The sequence below is a fragment of the Zosterops lateralis genome (genome assembly GCF_965231275.1).
Source record: "Zosterops lateralis genome assembly, chromosome: 1".
Lineage (NCBI taxonomy): Eukaryota > Metazoa > Chordata > Aves > Passeriformes > Zosteropidae > Zosterops > Zosterops lateralis.
The window spans coordinates 51,417,081-51,436,257 of record NC_139762.1 but is presented as its reverse complement, the minus strand read 5'-3'; the positions used below and the strand labels follow the sequence as shown (position 1 = coordinate 51,436,257).

Here is a 19,177-nt window from a genome sequence, read left to right as displayed (position 1 = left end):
AAGATACTTGTTAGAATATCTTAGTATTCTAAATTTGTTACTGCAAAGTTTGAGTATATTGCAACTTCATCCTATATAAATTCTGTATAATATTTCTGAGTCTCTAGGCCTGATTCCTTTTCCTCTCACAGATTTAGTTTCAGTCCCATTGAGAAAGACACAATAAATAAATTGATTACTCCCTGTTTTCAGTGTTTGTCTTTTTCTCTGTTTGGTACAAGGAGGATGGGAAAAACGTGTCAGATGAGTAAGATTATTAAGATCTTACCTTGTCATTTGTCCTGCAAGAATTTTTAGAGTGAGGAATAAGTAGAGGGACAATGCAGAGGGACCATAAGGCTGACTTATTTATCCTAATGGCCGTAAGGGATGTCAGTGGGAGAGGCAGATCAGCACTCCTGTAGTTGCTTGAGGCTTTAAGCTGAGGAGAGGAAAATCATAGCCTGCTGTTTCTACTGCTTCATCACTTAGACTACTGATGCAAAGTAGAACTGAAAGGTTTCCTAATGTATTTTACCAGAAGATATGTCAGTTAATTCTTTCTATTGGTCCTGAAGTCTTTATGCCTCCATGATGCAGCTTTTATCTCATTTCAGGATCCAAATAGCTGCAAGCATGATGGCTCCATTTGAGTGGTACTTAGCCTATCTCCTTTCTAGTACAATTTGTTTGCCTCAAGCTGCTCATCTTCAAACAGTTTGAGAAATCATTATGAGCATTCGTAGCCTGCCTCATTAAGGTCAAATGTACGAGGTGACTTCTCTACCCACTCTCCTCCCCTTCTCTCTCCTCAATCTTTTTCAACAGAAGTGACACATGTGATAATTGCTACAATGACTTTGTGAGCAGACGTTAAACAGCCACAACTGTTGTATCCTGTGACTTTTCTCTCTTCTCTCTAAATAGTGGGTCAATGGAGTGCTTTACACTATGATATATGTAGAAACATATGGCATGAATATAAATGTGCCATCACTACATCCTAAAGAAAAGTGCCCTAGAAGCAGTAAATGTTTGATTCGGTTTCTCATATCAGCTCTCAGATGAGAATTGTTACCTGAAAACTGCATTACTGAACTTCCAAGGTACCAGAATTTTTTATTCATGCATATATATGCATGTATATAAAAATATATGTGAAACAAAATGCTGAGAAATTTAATTCAATAAAGTAAAGATTTAGGAAGAAGTTAGTACATTTTAGTTGTTAACTAGGCTAGAATGAATTGATATATATTTAAAGTCAATAAACAAAATTTTGTAATTGGGCAATGCTTGTTGTTTAATGACAATTATAGAGATCTTACCTAGTGTAATATTGTTGCAGGAAGCTTTCAATAATAATATTTGAGTCCCTTGCCTAAAATTGAGGAAAAAAATAGCTTCAGTGTCTCAATTCTTACATATGAAATTACATTTTTGTTTCTAACAGCATGTCATACACTATTCTTTCCATTGTAGAGGGGTTTGGGGAGACTTTTTTAATACTCTGTTAGTCATTTTTTCAATTTAAAATAACATTTGAGGGGTAAAAAGAGGAACAAATATTTAAAATCAATTGTGGCTGCTTCTACAGGGTATCCAAGCTTGTTTTCTTGCAGATGAAACAAGAGCAGAAATAAACATAGCAAAAAAGAAATAACATAGAAAAAAAATTTTAAAAATAAATTTTTTTTAAAAAAAAGGAAAGGGAAAGGTATCAAGGCATTTAGGACATTGGTTTTGGTTGTTTTCACTTATCAAGCTAGAATCTCTGTTAAAAAAAAAGAAAGGAGAAAATGTACTGAGAAAGAAGAAAATAGTCATTGAAGCATCAGTGCGTCATGTCTAGAGCAGCATCTCTGATGGCAGGCTTTCTTCCTAAGGTGAGTTCATCTTCCAAGCAATCAGAGAAAAATAACAGACCCATGAGAAACCTGGAAACAGAACAGACTATGTTTACATCTTTGCCTGCCAAGTTGGCTGAAGCATGCTGCATCTCAGCTTTAGTTCATTGATTATATTTTTCATCTGCTCTTATTTACCGTTTTATTCTAGGTTTCATTGGTACATATTTTCATTTGTAATCAGCTTTCTCATTGTTTCTATTTTTGATTTATGTCAAGTTTGGCTTTCTTGCTCGTTGTGGTACTTAAAGGTGTCTCAGCAAATTTGACTGGTGTTATTTTTCTCCTGTTCTGTGGAAGGCAGTACTGACTTCCCACAAAAGTGGCCCTGCTTGTTTTTCCATCTAAATCCAACTTTCCACTCAGCCTCGATCAGTTGACAGACTGTAATTTTTAGCCTTTACCTGGACTCATCTTGATTAGATGCAGCTTGCTGTCTGGGGTCCTTGTGAAATAAATCAGAATGTTTTTCTGTTTGGTTTGTTGGGTTTGCCTCAGGTTATCACTAAAAGGTAATACTGTTGGGCACCCCTGTGCTTGGCAGTTATTTGAGTTTGACTGGTTAAAGCCACTATCTAGATGGCAAGGAATGAGTGAGAGCAGTCTGTTGCTATGTTCTGTGACAGCATGTCGAGTTTGTCATATTGTCAGGCTTTTAAGGATGAAAGAGTAAAGGACTACAGCCTGGTATTAAGGGCCATGGGATCGTGAGGGTTATTTTTTTACTTATCTTTTATAACGTTCATTACTTAAATGCACACTGCCATAGAAACAGTCTCTACACAGAGATGAAGAGTCTAATAATTTCAGGGCTGATCACAATATGAAATCATAGAATTTGGAGGGGCAAGAGGGGAAAGGTTGTGAATCAACACCTGTTGACTTCATAAAGCAAAAATGTGTAATAATAAAAATGTGATGTCATGACTTTAGGGTTTGAGTAAATCATGTTAAATTTACATGATCCTAAATAATGTTGGAATATCTCTAGATATTTCCTGCAGTCACTCTTGTGTGTGTAGAAAGTGAAAAGTTGCCCCAGCTTGCAACTGCAGAGAAAACATCTAAGCCATAAAACAAAAAATATCATGTGGAGTCTGCCTCCAGGACAAAGTTCTTGATTTGCTCTTTGAGAAGAGAACAAGCTTTATCATTGATACTTGGCTTAAGTCACCAAGTAATAGAAACATTTCTGGCTGTCTGACTACATTCCTGTAATTCTCCCTCTCTTTTTCTGCCCCATTTCAAACTCTGAAGCATCAGATAAGAATATATAAGTATAAAAGTATGTCATGTCATCATCTTAATGGATGCTCATAATTGGAACAAACATCCCTACATCCAGAATAAGATGGCTAAGTGTGTAATGACCTCAAAGCACAAGAACAAATTGACTTTTGAGAGTGACATAGCAGACTTAGTTGAAAATCAAGCAGAATATTTGTTCTGCAGAATTATTTGTTCTAGGAGAAGCAAAAAATCCTCACATCACCTGCAATCAGAAAATATTCCTCATTTCTTGGAAACAAAGCCCTCACAAATTAGAATACAATAACTCTTTTTAGAATTCTGTGCATTGCAGGACCTTAAAAGCCCATATTTCAAAAAATACATCCATAACTGGGGGAGTAGAAAAAAGAGATGGCTGGAAATAAAATAATGATCGGTACCATCGACCTCAAACTGTTACTGTGACTGTTAGAAGCAAATATTTAGCTCTGAATTCACTCCCACACACTTGTTCCCTACTGGGGATGTAAGGAACTTGGCACAAGCTGCTTCAGGCCAGTGATATGCTTCAGTTATCCCTAGAAAATTGCTCCTGTAGAGAATATTATTGAAAGGCCAAACAAAACTTGTGTTTCCTGTAGAACTTTTATTATTGCTTTTGGTCAGAAAATTAAGGTCAAGTTAAGGCTAGACAGTTAAATTACCCCTGAAATAGTGGGAGGTGGTGGTGGTGGTTTGCAAATTTTATTTTATTGTGATGATAATATTTTCTCAGAGTTTTCTCTGTTGTTTGGGAGGGGAGGGGTACAGATAATGTGAGGTGTGTACTCCCTATATCACTGAAAAACTACTCTATGCTTCTGTGGGCTTTGAGCTGCACTGCCTCAAAGCCTGGAAGAGGTGAGTCACTGTGTTCATATGGGACTCGTGGTATACAGAAATGCTCTCCCATCCCCTACTGCTTCCTTGTCCTTAATTAACAGTGAAAACATCTTCTCATCAAATCCTGTCCAGGGCTGCTTTTTATTGACTGCTGCTACTGTCTTGTCTTGTTGACAGTGGGACTAGGAAGAAGACCATTAACCTGTTCAGAGTGTTGCTGCTACTGATAATTTCTCTGAAATTGAAATCAATGTAGCTAAATGTTCAAAGAGCAGATTAGCCAAAAGGAAATATCTAAAATTCCATTCAGACTACAAATGGTCTACCAAGCTCGCTCATTTCTGAAAGAGATAGTCAAGTGATGAAAAAACTACAGGCAATTTCTAAGAGTGAAAAGAGATTCATTCCACTCTAGAATTTCCAAACAGCATTCAGGGTACAGTGCTGCCACCCTGATGTGTAATTTTCTCAATAAATTTGCGTAGAAGGGCAGTTAAGCTGTGTTGTTGTTATTGCTGCTAAAAATTCTCAGGCTTTCTTTTATGTTCTGAAAGACGAGTTTTAAAAAGAAATTACTTGGGCAATGAATAAGCTGCAGAAGATAGCAATTTTTGATCTGCACTTGCACATCTAGGAAATTTACTGCTGATGCAGTTTCTCCAGGCAGGCAGGAGATGTACAGAATGATTCTCCTATGTCTCCCTCCCAGGACTCCCTAATAAGTGAATTAGTATAGATTATGTAAGAATGTGTGTGTACAGTGATGTGAAGTTTCTGTGTGAAGGTTGTTTTTGAATGTTCCTAGAAGACCCCAAGATTATTTATATGTTTGCATTTTATCACTTAAAATTAGTCTTAGTGCTTTTCTACAGAAGAGAACAAATGTACAGTAACAGATAATGTGAACCTACAGATAATATTTTCACAAATTCAAGTATGGGCTCTCAGTACACATTTTAGGGCAGCACCAGAAGTATACTGTAAACTCTCCTCCACCTCTCACATGGTGGGGAAAAAGACTGAGGAGAGATAGCAATGAAGGCAAAAATGGCAAAAATTACTTAAATTTGATATCATGTGGAAGCTGGCCATTTTTGGGTTTGTTTTTTTTTAAACTTCAAGTTCACAGAAAGTAGCTCTTCCTCTGAAAATATGGTAGTCAATCAGAACCACTTAGATCCATTAAAACCAATGAGGAATTTTCCTGGAAGAAGCAGACTTGGTTGCAACCTACTGAGATTTTCCCTTGCTCCACAGCACCAAAAAGTGAATAGTTGAAATAAACAGGATACAACTTAAGAACAAACTAGTGCTAGCATTCCATATGGTTTAGTGAGAAGAGTCCAGCCAACATGGCCATAGGATGAGCTGTGAAACTTTGCCCAGTCAGTAGGGAACATCTACAGCCAGAAAAATATAATATTGGGCATCCCTACAGCTATCTACAGCCAGAAAAACATCCAACTTTCAGAGAATTTTTTAGATTTTGAATGGAAAGGATGCAATTGCAAACCAAGTCTCTTGTTCAGAAAGTCTTAACTGATAGGAGTAAGGATCTCCATCCTCTTGTGTACTGGAAGCCAAGTGTTTCAATGTTAGGGGTCTGGGTTCACTTTTATTATGTCAGAGTTCATGTTATTACGAGAATGAACATGGTCTTTATGCTTCCTGCTTTAGAGTTTTTTCCGTTTGCCAAGTCTAAGTTTTCCTTTCTTCAGGAGGTCTGTAAATATTGGCTTTATTTAGTATGTTTGAGGATATGCTTCCCTGAGTGAGAGCTATTGAGGTAATAATCTTCCATTATCCTGCATGGAATTTATTAAACTAACTCTGCACACACTGAAGCATTCAATAGTAAGCAAGTTAGGAAAATTGGTGACAAGATATTATTACCTTCCTAAAGTTATTTTTGTGGGTTTTGCCAAAGCAATACCCTAAGCCTTGAGATTATATTCTTCCAAAGAGAATAGCAATTTATCTTCACTTTGAAATGCACTTGTGCATCACAAATGGAAATCACAGATTTTCTTTCAGACCAGCATTTACTGACTTCAATGAAATAAGCTTGTCAGTAGTGATAAAACAATTAAATATCTTTAATAGCATGTCAGTAGTAGGAAAAAATACTGTCACAAAACAATTGGAAATGGCAATGTTGTCAATTATTGTGATGGATACCTAGGACCATCGCAACTCAATTGGATTCCAGTTTTCTTAGGGAAAAGTGGACAGGAATAGGTTTTGACAGAGATATGGGTATCCTTTAGAAGCTGACAGGCTCTCCAAAGCCTGAACATGCATTATTTGTGGGTGTAGATCAGACACGTTTCTGTCAGAAGCATTTTCGTACTTGAAGATGCATTATTGCTAATTTTGCTATGGTGATTACTGCAGAACTAAGCTGAAATGGTCAATCTTATTGTGTTGTATGGTCAGCATCTGATGAACAACCAAGTGAGCCAACTGGATGCTAACCAAAAAGTGTACTGAGATTATTCCGGTGACTAACATCTTCACTAGGCAGAGTAGAAACAGCTGGGGCAGATTGATAAGTATTTCTGGCCAAGAGCTTTTAGCAAAAGGACTTATGAACTTGCATTGTGCACTGGCATGAATATTCATGGCTTATCTTATTGCATAAAACAAATTACTTAGAAACTACAGATCTATGGGAAATAAAAACAACTGAAAAAAAACAAACCCTACAAAAAAAAAGGCACTAGCCTACCTAATTACTGCTAATATTCACAGGGGCTGTCTGACATTTCTGCAGTCTTTATCAGTGTGTCCAGGAGCTCTGAGTGCTTGTTTCACTTCTGCCTGACACCTTTGCCATAACTGTTGCAGATTTTTGCTAAAACTGTCATAATAATATAAAATATTAATTAATTTTCTACTTAATTCCCCGCTGTATCACAAACCTATACTTTCAAATGCTTTGCAGGGCTTTGTGGCATCTGCAGTGGAAAAGAAGCACTGCAGATGCCAGCGACCAGCAAACCACATTTTTTGCTACATCAGAGATAAAAGAATCAAATTAGAGTAGCAGCTGTTTCAGTCCTCTTCCTGGGTAGAAGTCACTAATCAATCTTATGGGTTTTAGAAGAACATGAAGTGCCAAAACTAGACAGTTTTTCAAGATTAAATTTTAATATTTTCAAATCACATAATGTTTTTTGAAAGCGCAGCTAGAACAAAGATAATTTCTCTTGAAATTACTTCTGTTCCTCCCCTGTCCTTTTGTTTTCAGGCCTGGGAAATGTCTTCTATTAAGTCAGTTGCTAACACTTGGTCGAAATGTATTTTAAACTAATATTATAATACCAACATCAATATTGAGTCTCTTCCTATTCCCTTTTCAATAATACTTTTTGCTTCATATGGTTTCTAAGTTATTTCTTCAGATTCATGAATGAGACTGCATGTGGAGCAATTGTCAGTATTATCCATGTGCTTTTGAGCAAACTAAAAAGTAAACTTAAATCCTGGCCCAGACCTATGGATGTCTTGAGGTAGTCAGTTCTCTCAAACGGTCTGTCCTTTGTCTCTTAAAAATTCCAGGGTTTATGCAATGTTTTATTTCTCTTAGGTATGTATGTTTTTTAGGTTTGTATTTTTGTGTTTGCTTGGTTTTTTTTTAAAGGCAATAGAAGGATCTTTTTGTTTATTTGCAACATACTCTTATGCCTGTGTGAATATCTGCCAAGTGACAGCAATATAATAGATTTTGACTAAAATGGGACTGTTCACCCCTATTCTATGTATTGTAAAGCTTTTTCCATTATTAGGAAATTCTTAAGAGCTTTAATTTTTTGATCTTTTGCTTCTGTTGAATTTAGCATTCACTGAGTTTTAGCATTGACATTTTAATGCCAGGTATTTTTATAAATGCCTTTGTTTTTGGGATTCAATATTTTTTCATGGGCTAAAAAAATGTTACAAACAAAAGCTAGTTTTGTTGGTTTCCATACATATGTGGTACCTCAGCAGGAATAGAGACAGTTTAATACTTCTTTTCCTAGATAATGATACAAAAAACACTTAGCTATTCAGTTCTGTCGAAGTTGAATGACAAAGTTCAATTATGCACAATTGTGAATTTTTTGGCATCTCAAAATTACTAATTTAAAATATATTATTTCTACATAATGTAGATATATATATTTTTTTTTTTTTTTTAAATAGATGATGTTATATTTTTGAGTGGTTTTGGATATAGGATAGTATATGCAAGCCTGTGATGAAAAAGAACGCAGTATTAGATCTAGTAAAAAAAGCATCTTCATTTTCACATATGCCACCCTCTTCTCCAAATTCTGTGATGTTTTCTGTATGCTGTGATTTCTGTATTGAGGCATTAAAATAATATTCAGAACACTAGGTTTATGGAAATAGACGTATTCCTGCATTATTCTCATGAGGCCTGTGTTAGAAAGAGCTTTCTGAAAGCAAGAATCTGTTGGATATCTGCTAGCAGGAAGCCAGAGAGGCAGCTGGTGCAGTATTGGGCTTTCTTAGAATGTTGTTTTCACTCAGCACTGTCTTTGAGCTGTATGACACTTTAGGGTACAGCTTTTACAGATGTGTGCTGCAAGGAGAGTTGGAGTTTCTGAAGAAGCTAATTTTTATTTCCTTAAAAGAAACATTTGTATAGAAGCACTCTGTTCCTTTAGGTGGAAATAAAGGAACATTGCGCAGTTGTCCCGTGCAATGGGTTTATGGTGTTTTAATGGTAGTCCTGAGATGAGTAGAAGAGAGAAGGCATCCCTTGTCTACAAAGTGAAAAACTTAACATTTAAGAATTTGCAGAAGTTAAAAGTTTCTTATTGTCTAGCATGATCATTATTCCCCATTCATATAGTACTTTAATTCTTCCATTAGAAGAATTGTACTTGTGAATTTTACAAGTGTAAATTTGTGCAAATGGAATATTTGTCTTTTTTCAGGACCATGCTGTGTCTTTTACTGTAATCTAGCATAGAAATTAATGTGGTCTTTTTCTCTTCTGCTGTCAAATTTAGATTGAGACAGAATCAGATCATAATATTCAGAATAGGAAAATCTCTTACACATAATTTATTAAATTTGCTGAATTTGCTATGAAGTCTGACTGACATTTTCTTCTCTCCTAATGTCACTCTGTGCTACATATCAAGCCACAGGTGTACTAAAAAGTTTCATAGAATGTCTTTTAAAATAATGCATGGCATGGTAGTTTAGTATAGAATTCAAGTCATGCTTGGTTTGAGAGATTACAAATAAAGGCATCTAAGATACCAAAATTCTTCTGTCAGTTGCAACATAACTAAACTTCATTCTGCTGTCCATCTTGTCTATTCAATATCAATGTTTTTTGAATTATCTAAAGAAATTTTAGCACCGTTGTCAAAAAATACAGGAAACATGATTTTTGCACTAAAATATATATAATAGTAATTTTTGTTATTTAATTTAGGCAATGCTTAGGTTTATGTAGTAATTAAAATGGTATTCTTAAATTTAAATGTGGCCAATATGATTAAAAGTAATGAAGAAATAATTGCAAAACATGCATTAAAAGTGTAAGTTCTCCAATCTGGAAGCACCTTTTGAATGAAAAATAGAAAGTTTTTCAGGAGGTTTCCTGACATTCAGTTTATTGATGCAATAATTAGAAAGGGTACTTCAGCACAGTATATTCCTTTTCCTGTCTGTCTATTGAGTGGGGTTAGGAGGATGTGAGAGAGAAGAGTGGAATATGTTCTTCTTGAGAGAACTAAGTTAGATCAGGGAAGAATATGGTGAGGATTCATGCACTTAGCTGATGTTGGAATGAAAGGTGGGAGTTTTTAGTGGTAGCACTTGAGGCCTGCATTAGTCTCTCTCCATGAGAATAGAAAGTCAGTCAGAACAGCTCAGGAAATGGTTTCTTATGGTCCAAGCTAACATAGTGCAAGCTTTGAAGAGCCTTTTTCTTCAGAACATCCTTTGAAATATATATTTTTAAAACTGTGTTAGTTTTTTTCAGTGATTCTCAGATCTGTTTGGGATCATAGCTAAAGGATTGTACTATGTTGCTCAGTAAAAGAAAAAAATCAGGCAGTAATTGATTTTTTAAGTGCATATGCTCCTCTGATATGCTAAAATGAACTGAAACTGCTTTAAAGGAGACATATTTGATTTTTCCGATTGTATAATACTTGTTTATATATGAGGCTGCTCCTCAGAAGGTAGAACTGGTTGTTGATTCTTCAGTTATTATTGAACTGTTTAAAAAGTTTTTCAGCCCTTGCCTATATTCTGTTCACTGTGCTGAAAACAACCACACTGTTAATTCTTTTATGTCCTTTGTTCTTGACTTTAATGTTCCTTAATCTAAACTGAACTGCAATTGCCATCTGTTAGACCAGGCACTTAAATGATCCGAGTCCTCCTTCATATGGCTATACTGTATCTCATTATTTATTGGTCCTTTCAATATAGGATTATTTTTAAACTCATGCTTCTAATAACACCTGTAGGAGGTAATTTTTGACATTAGGGCCCAAATCAGATTTGAGCTTTTCCCCCCAGGCACTGCTTTTCAGAGTAACAATATCTGTTGTTGCAGTCTTTTTCTTTGAAGGCACAAGTGGTCTCTATTCTGTTTCTCAAGGTGCTCTTGTCATTAGCTTTCCACATACAACTGTGTTGAGTAATTCAAAATCATCTCTAGTAATCCAGAGAATTCATCCTCTACTTGCTACTTCACTAGTGTCCCTTGAGATTTCTAACAAGTTGCGTTGGAACAGCCATTTCATTATCACTTCTCTGAAAACTTTTGGTTCCCTGAAAATTGTATTTTGGTCACTTCCTCCCTCTCCATTTTGTAAAGTATGTGAATTTATCTATTATATATAAATTTTTAGAAAATTATATCATTCAATATCACTGTAAGTTCACAAAATAAATAAAGTTTTCTCTTTCCTGAATTGTTATGAAAGACTATGTAAATACAAGGGAAGGGTATTGCCTCACAAGACACCATCATAAGTAAAAAAGAACATGAGTCTTAGTTAAATTTGAAGATTCATTATTATCTTGATCAAGAAACAATGAAAGGAAGGAATGAAAGGAGTAGACATAGAAAATGAGTGCAGGAATGGCTCAATTACATTTTGGGATTGCTTCTATTCCTCACCTAAATAGATTAAGAGACTGACTTTGCTTTCTAAAGAATTCAGTTAATAAGAATAGTCTTAATTTTTTTTTTCTGAATATTGGATTTTTCTGCTCTAAAACCCATTTTCTACATTAGTAAGATGATAGCAGTACATATCACCAGGGTAACTATACTGCAAAATTGACATTTGTAAATCTCAGGCAAGATTGTTAAAATACTAATTAACTTCAAGTAAATATGTATTTTTCATTTTTATAAACTCAACCGTAGCTCGTTTGAAGTCCACAGCAGAATTAGTTTTAAATTGCTATATATAGTTTTAAGCTTTTATAAATAAACATGCACCAAGAGAAATATAAAAGGATGGAGAAGAGGATAAGGACTGCTCTAATTTTTTCCACATCAGTTGTGTACATCACGTCTTGTGTCTACAAGACTGTGGCAAGAAAAGTGCTTAGTTTATTCACATGGCTAATGACTTTTGTGCTACCATCCCACACAACTTAATACCAATTAGGTTCTTATCAGAAAATAAAATTGGAGGCCTTATAATATGATTACAATAGCAATTGTTGTGCTCCCTAGAAGGCAGACCACTTTTAAATGGGTTATCCTGTCTAGTTTCTTGAGTGATTTGTAGTGTAGCGTATCATAGAACATGGCTCAGTAATCTAATTTGAAGAGATAAAAGCACTGATGATGGTAAAAATCAGGATGTCTATTAAAGAACCACCTCCAGGCTTTTATATGCTCAGGAATTCTCAAAATCATCTTCAAGATTTCAACCAGGAACTGACGTGTTCTCATACATTAGCCAAATTTTAGGTCACAAAACTGCATCCATCAAAAAATGGCACCATAGATATATTGAGGGGAGGAGAGAGAAGATGATCTTTCCTGAGAAATCAAAATGTTTTCTGATTTCTTGAAAGTAACCAATAAAATAATATCTTAAGCATATAAGTCCATTCATTAAAAAAAAAAAAAAAAATTTAAAAAAAAAAAAAAAAAAAAAAAAAAAAAGTAAAACTTTAATAGCAATAGATATAAAAATAAAAGGGGAAAAATGTATGTGTAGCTGTGGAATACAAGCATTATGTCTTCTAAAATTTATTTTCAAACTTATTATTAGTTAATTATCATTTTAAAAGATTACTTAATTTTTTTGTCAAAAGCAAGCCTTCTTGCTAAATGAGCACCAAGCAAATGAGTGAGGAAAGTTCAGTAATAGAAGAAACTATCTGCAAAATACTCAATAGCGTAATGATAAATATCATCATAACATCATGAAATAAGTTGAATATTAAGTGGGGGAAATCACATGTTAATATTTGAATTGATCACTTGAATAGCTGGTGATCAAGGAAATTTTAATTTTATTTCTCTTTTAATTTGTGAGCCATTACAAATACTTATCGATTACTCTATTAACCACATACTTCACTTTTTATTGGAAAAAGGAGTTGTGAGTGGACAGAACTGTAAGTCATTGCAAATGAAAAGTATTTTCAGCAAAATAAATTATGTCACTTTATTGTCACTTTAAGGAAACAGGTGGTCATTTCCTTTCTTAAAAAAAAATCTAAATTAGGGAACTTAATCGTACTATAATATCTATCTGTTAGAGAGGAACTGTTTCAGCAAAGAGTAATGTGCATACTAAATTACAGGGAACTTATTTTCTCTGTAATTGCATCAAATGTATTAGCAGTTTGGATCTAATTACGTTGTTCTTAGTGAAAACCATTATGAATTCTATTAAGAATCTATAGTTACTTGTTTTCAGCATTCTATTCAAAGAAAATTATACTTCCTCCTCACTGCTATAAACAAAATTATGGAAGAACCTTTTTTTTTTTTTACCTGTGCAACTGCAACACGCTGTGCACCATTAAAAAAACCTCTAAGATATGCATTTGAGTGAAAAAGTGGTCATCTTGGCTGCCCTTTATCTTCCTGAAGTGTTAGCAATTAATTGGTGCAAGTACTCTGCCCTCCAGTGGGAAAGCTACAATCAGCCTAGTAAATCCAGGTAGGAGCTCATATACTTCCATGTGTAGGAGAAGGGTATTTTGGTGGTGCATAAGTCATACACACAGCTGTGGCTGACAAGTTGTCTCTAAACACTTGTGGTTAGCACTAGCCATATGCCAGGTGTTCTTCAAATAACTGCTCCTGTTTTAGGGGAATACTCATTCCAGTGTTGTGGTGACAGTAATTGCCAGGAATATGTATCAAATTACTGTTAAGTAGGACAGGTTTTCACTTCTATCTACCTTAAATGGGACTTCTCTGTATTATTGACAGAAAATAAGGATATATTAACAATGAATGCCATATCCTGCTCTCAGCTACATGGGAACAATTCCATGAATGGTGAGGATTCAGGTATTTGAGATAATTCACACTATCGGTATTACCTTTTCTGGTAATTCACACTTTCTGTATTACCTTCTGTGAAGGTTACTGCAAGCAGGGTACTGATTCCATCTCTCTCAAGAATGGTCTCAAGAAATAAAGTTTCTGAGAAATTGAAAACATGATTGAAGATCATTGAAGTTATAAATGCCTAACTGATTTCCATGGGAAGTATAAATACATTAACAAATTTTTAAGAGAGAAAGGAAAAAAGCAGTTTGTTATCAGGACTCAGTAGATAAGGCTGAGATTTCTGCCTGGCATTTATCTCCTTTGAGTCTTTCCAGACACCTTGAAGCCAGCCCCACACATAAAGAGCTATAGGTACTCAGGAGTGTGCATCTGGTGGAGAGGGGAGATGGATTTTATCTGTGACCACATTACCCTGTTAATGTGTTTTTCCAGCCCAGGAAAGGCCCTACCATTCCATATAGTTTTGGTCCTTGTGTCATGGCAGTGCTTTACAGTTAAATCAGGAAAATATGTGAATAGCATGAAATCCCTTACCCAGAGAACGATCTTCCTTCCTATAAACTTTTGCTCAACACTCTCTCTGTGCCTGACCTGCAGGCACAGATGTTTCAGCTTCCAGAGTTTGGACAAGACAGCTTGCTGAATGTGTTCATGGGTCATTTGAGCCAGACTATCAAAAAATTAGTTGCAAGTGAAATAAGACCTGGGTTTATTTTCTGTATCTGACCAGGTGTGTCCTAATCAATCTCCCATCATCTTTTAGACAGCAGGAAGAGATTGAGTTGCTTTTCTGTAAAAGATTATTGACTTTATGCACATATATGTATATTGATAAAAAGGTCTATTACAATGTGCAACTAGAGCTTAATTGTTAGTAGTATTTTGTATTTTGATGGGAAGGTCCTGAATTTTTTCAGAGGATGCATTTGACTGACAGGAGTATGGTTGTATCACCCTTAGTACAGTGTGCCACAGTACAGATTAAACTTCTTAACTTGGAGGGGAAGCGACTGTATATTGGCTAGAATCTGCTATCCATAAGAAAATTCCTTCTCAAACATATTACCTAACACAATTCCTACTGCTAGTCATATTCCTGTCCCTTCTTAGTGCCTAGTCGAGGAGTCTTTGCTGAATCAAAAATCCAATATGAGGTTCTAACTGTCCTAGTGCATTCCATACTGACACTTTTGTGTTCTTGCATGTAAAGTGTTTTCTGCCAAAAATTCTGTCAGTGAATATATAAATTATCCCAATCCTTTCTTGTAAGTGAATCTGCAGTAAACTTCCATCCCAGACTCAACAAAACTGGATTATGTTCTCTTTATAATTTGACAGGTGACAATTATAAATTTTTATTAGTACTTGGGAGTGGAATTCCTTTCTCCTGATTTTTTAATTTCTTTTTCTCAATGCAAGAATATTGCTGTGTTTTACAAGAGCTTTGAACTAAGGATATGAATACTAAAATAATAACCATCTTGCAGCATCTGCTGAATTTAATCTCATTTGGCTAGTGATGTGTACAACTTGTGGAGGATTTGTCTGCTTTGCTTACCTTATCTCTGAATGTTTGATTAGAAAAACTTAACACTGTATCAGTTGCAAACACATGGGTCCACATGATTCCATATAATCCAAAATAGCCTGACACTATGCAGTAAAAATTAAGACTGGAAAATAAGGCAGAGTATAGACTCTGGGAGATAAGGATAATCATATTGTGGAGAGCTATCTTTACTCTGGGTCACACCAAAACTCATCAGTGTATGTGAGCACATTCCAGTGAACTTGGTGAGGAAGTACTGTAGCACTTTTGAGTATGTATCAGTCTGGCAAAGTGTTTCCATGTAGTTAAAATATTGAAGTGCAGGCCACAAGTTTAAGAATGACTGAGATTTGCATTAACAGGCAAGAGATTTACATAGAGGAATTGAGAACATACTGCAATACACTACATTTTATGAGGTTTATGGCTGTAAGGCACATCTGTCAGGTGAATTAGTATACTCAGAAAATACCAGGTGATCTCCCTGGAGAGTCTGTTTTTATGACAAATACAGGAAAGTTCGCAGCATGGTGAGTTTTATTTTTGTATTTCTGAAGGACAACTGTGGTCAGTGGTGCTGCTGACAGAACAGCTGGGGAAAAGGCCTGGCTCATTTGGCAAACTGGGTTTTCATACAAGCCAGTTTAAGGCACCAGAGTAAACTCTTAGTGATGTTTTTTAAGGTTCTACATTTTTTATTCCAAGACAGACTTCTTTGACTTTGCCATCAGCGGTAGGAATATATAAGGCAGAAAAATTAAAAGAAAAACAGAAAAACAACTTTAAACGTGAAAGAACCTTACATGACAAATATTATTGACAAAATCTGATGCACTTCTAGGAAGTCTTGTGGTGATGTGTTTCAGGTTAATGCATAGAGAAAATAGAACTCTCTGTGGTTTATTTACAGAGGATAATTGACCTATTTCACTCCTCGTCTGTGTGAGATGCCCAATATGAGTAGTGTATATCAGCTGAAATAGTGGATCTTTAGAGTGGTACCTAGTCAACCTAAACTTTAAAATTCTTCCCCTAAGTGATAGAATAGCATTTTTACAGGAAGACAGTATCAATAATATTGACTGAATCTTCAAAATTTTCATTCTGAAGCCCTATATTACTTAGGTAATATTTTTTTCATTTTGGTTCAGTGGAATGTCCCTCTAAGAAAAATAAATGGTTGGTCTATAACAGCAAAGTTTCTGTGCCTTGTCTTTATTTCTTTCTAAACTGCCTTCCAGCTTCAACAAATCTTGCTATAAAAGGAGTGTGAAATGTGTTGTTTTATTATTATAATACCTCATCTTAAATCTTCTCTGGTAACTACTGACAAATGGTTCACAGTAACATTTCTAGTGACTTGCTCTTCAGTAGTTTAAAGATACCTAATGCATACAGACTTTATTCCGGGCTGGATATAACACAACTTTTTGCACAACCCTGCAAAAAAAAGTTTGTTGGAGTTGTTGAGATTTTGCTGTATTTCTTATCAAAAATTTTGAAGTTGTCTTTCCTCCTCCTTTGTGCCTTTTCTCAACTAAACAGAAGATTTTGTATTTCCATTCTACTTTGATTAATTCCTATGGTGCTATCTATGCCATAACCAGAATCAGTAAAGTTATATGGCGCTGCTGTTTTAAAATATTTAAGTCTCAATAAGCAGTAATTTTGTTTTATCCTAGAACACATCCTGGGTAAAAAATGTGGAAACATTTTTCAGTATTAATTGCTAAATGATGTAACACATGAGAATCTGGTTGTTACTTTATCACATGAGAATCCTTGTTGTTACTTTACTACTACTTTACTAAAGCAGTGTTGCTCTCCAGCCCACAGCACAGTGAATGTTCTTCACATAAAGACTTTAAATCTTTAGGGCACCAAGATTAATTTCTGACCAAAATTAATCCTTTTTACTTCCATATGTAATTGTAGGCATCAGTTGTTTAAGGAAGACTTCTCACATGGTATATTTGGTACCTTTTCACAAAGGTGATCAGAGCTTCTTCCCTTCATCAGTTCATAGTAGGAACTGTGCTGTCACATGCTGACCTTTCATATGCAGTGCCCTCCTTCCCCACTACCACCTCAACAAATGTCTTGCACTTTTATTTTTTGTCAAAGGCCTAAATTTATTTTAATTCAGTTCCACTGTCTGTCTCTAACCAGTCTTTTCTTCCTTGCCCTCTCTTTCAGAGGATAAAGTATGGACAACAGTGTACCATGATCTGCAAATGCAGACTTCTGTGGGAGGCAATAGCCCCGAGAAGTTATCTGTGCTGCAGCTCAACTACAGTGCAACAATGGACCAGATTTCTGCCATTACCAGTAGTGCTGAATACTGTGAGCAGTTTATCTCCTATTCTTGCAAGATGTCCCGGCTGCTGAATACACCAGGTAGGCTGAGAATGGGATATCCATTAAATATAGTGTTAAAGAGCTTTATCTCAACAATTTAACAGGTATTGCTGTCAGAGGAGTCCATTCATTGAACATATTTCTTTGTTGTCCTTTCTTAAAGTTTACAAAGAGGGTGAAAATACAGAAGACGTGATTTTCTTAGAAAAATTTGTCTGTTTGCTTGCTGCTAAAATATGAAGTGTTTGTGTGTTCTCCTCTCAGATCTATTGCTCCTCAAAGCAGGTGGCATTTGGTAAACACAGTAACTTTTAAAGCTTAATCAATAGAGACATTGAAAAATTGCTTTGAACTTTATCCTCTTTTTCTGGTTGTCAGTTTTCATACACTACAGTCAGCAAGGGCACTAGTTGAATGAAGGTTAGAATTTTTCCACTAACACTTTTGAAACAGCTTTTTACATGCCCAGCATTTGTAGGTAATCAGATTCCTTATACATTGTAGAGAATGGCATGGTCAGTAATGCAATTGTATGAGAAACTGTATGCTATTACCTACAAGTAGATTAAGATTAGAAGATTCTTCTTTTGCTGTGTAGTTTTACCCTTTCTTTATGTGCTTGCTCAACAAAGGTTACCATCAGTAACCAATAAAGACAAAAGTACTAGTTGTTCCAGAATTAGCACACAAAGAAGGGATTGTATTTTAAAAGCTCTATTATTATGTGACAAGTACTTCATATATGGTTTAATTGTGTATGATAGATTTAGATATTAAATAAATCTTAATGGTACTTAGGGAAAACTGGTTTATAAGTGAAAGCATACAACACATTCTCATGATTGTGAACTTCATGTGAGTTCACATGTGATAAGAGCAATTCAAATTTCAGATTGATTTTATGGCTGCATGCTTACAGTGTTATACTTTAGGTTGCTTTCCCTCACAATTTTTTTTTTTTTTTTTTTTTTTTTTTTTTTTTTTTTTTTTTTTATTTTCTTGTGGTGCTATAAATAAGTATTCATTTGGAATGAATATGTGTCTTATTCCTATTTGCATAAGCATTCCATTACTCAATAGACACTGTAATGCTTGTTACTCCTCTCCATCCTCCCTGCTGTTTTTTAACTATTTCTAATGCATGGTTTGTCTCTGTTGCCGTTATTTTGCTTAATTTAGTGTAGCGCAGAGACTCTGCAATGTGGAAAATGATTTGTTCCTTCTTGGGCCTTAATCTACAGGATCCTGAATGATGTTCATAACTAGAATTTTTCTGATTAGACTCTGCTGATGGATACAAGCTCCCTGCTTGTCTAAGCTTCTGAAAAGTTGGATATGAATGTAGGTTTTACAGATATTTAGAAGGCAAATTAATTTGGTGACAGAGTTGGAGATATTGTGCTCACAAAGCTCATAGTTTGCCCAGAGTGCAGTGTTATATTCTTCTTCTTGATATATATATATAAAACTAGTATTTCAGGACCAATTTATACTTTTTAATATATGTTAATATATGTTTTATATATTAACATATATAAACATATATGTTAATATATGTTTAATATATTTAATATATGTTTTAATATATGTTTATATTATAATAAAGTAAACATATACTGTAATTGCAGGTGTTTACCCTAGCTTCTAGATTTAAAGGAAAATTAAACAGCACGCGAAATAATAACCTGCTGATCTTTTATATATATATATATATTTTTTTTTTTTTTTAAGAAGAAAAAT

At 34.9% G+C, this 19,177-nt stretch overlaps 1 protein-coding gene across 1 annotated transcript in view; it reads left to right on the top strand.

Annotated features, from left to right (window-relative positions):
• Positions 1–19,177, top strand: part of CNTNAP2 (contactin associated protein 2) — a gene marked incomplete at its 5' end in the record, with an annotated part of 1,047,398 nt that overhangs the window by 727,171 nt on the left and 301,050 nt on the right. The window contains one exon of the mRNA XM_083867656.1: positions 17,276–17,476. Within this exon, the coding sequence (XP_083723782.1) occupies positions 17,276–17,476 (201 nt within the window). The remainder of the gene's footprint in view (positions 1–17,275; positions 17,477–19,177) is intronic.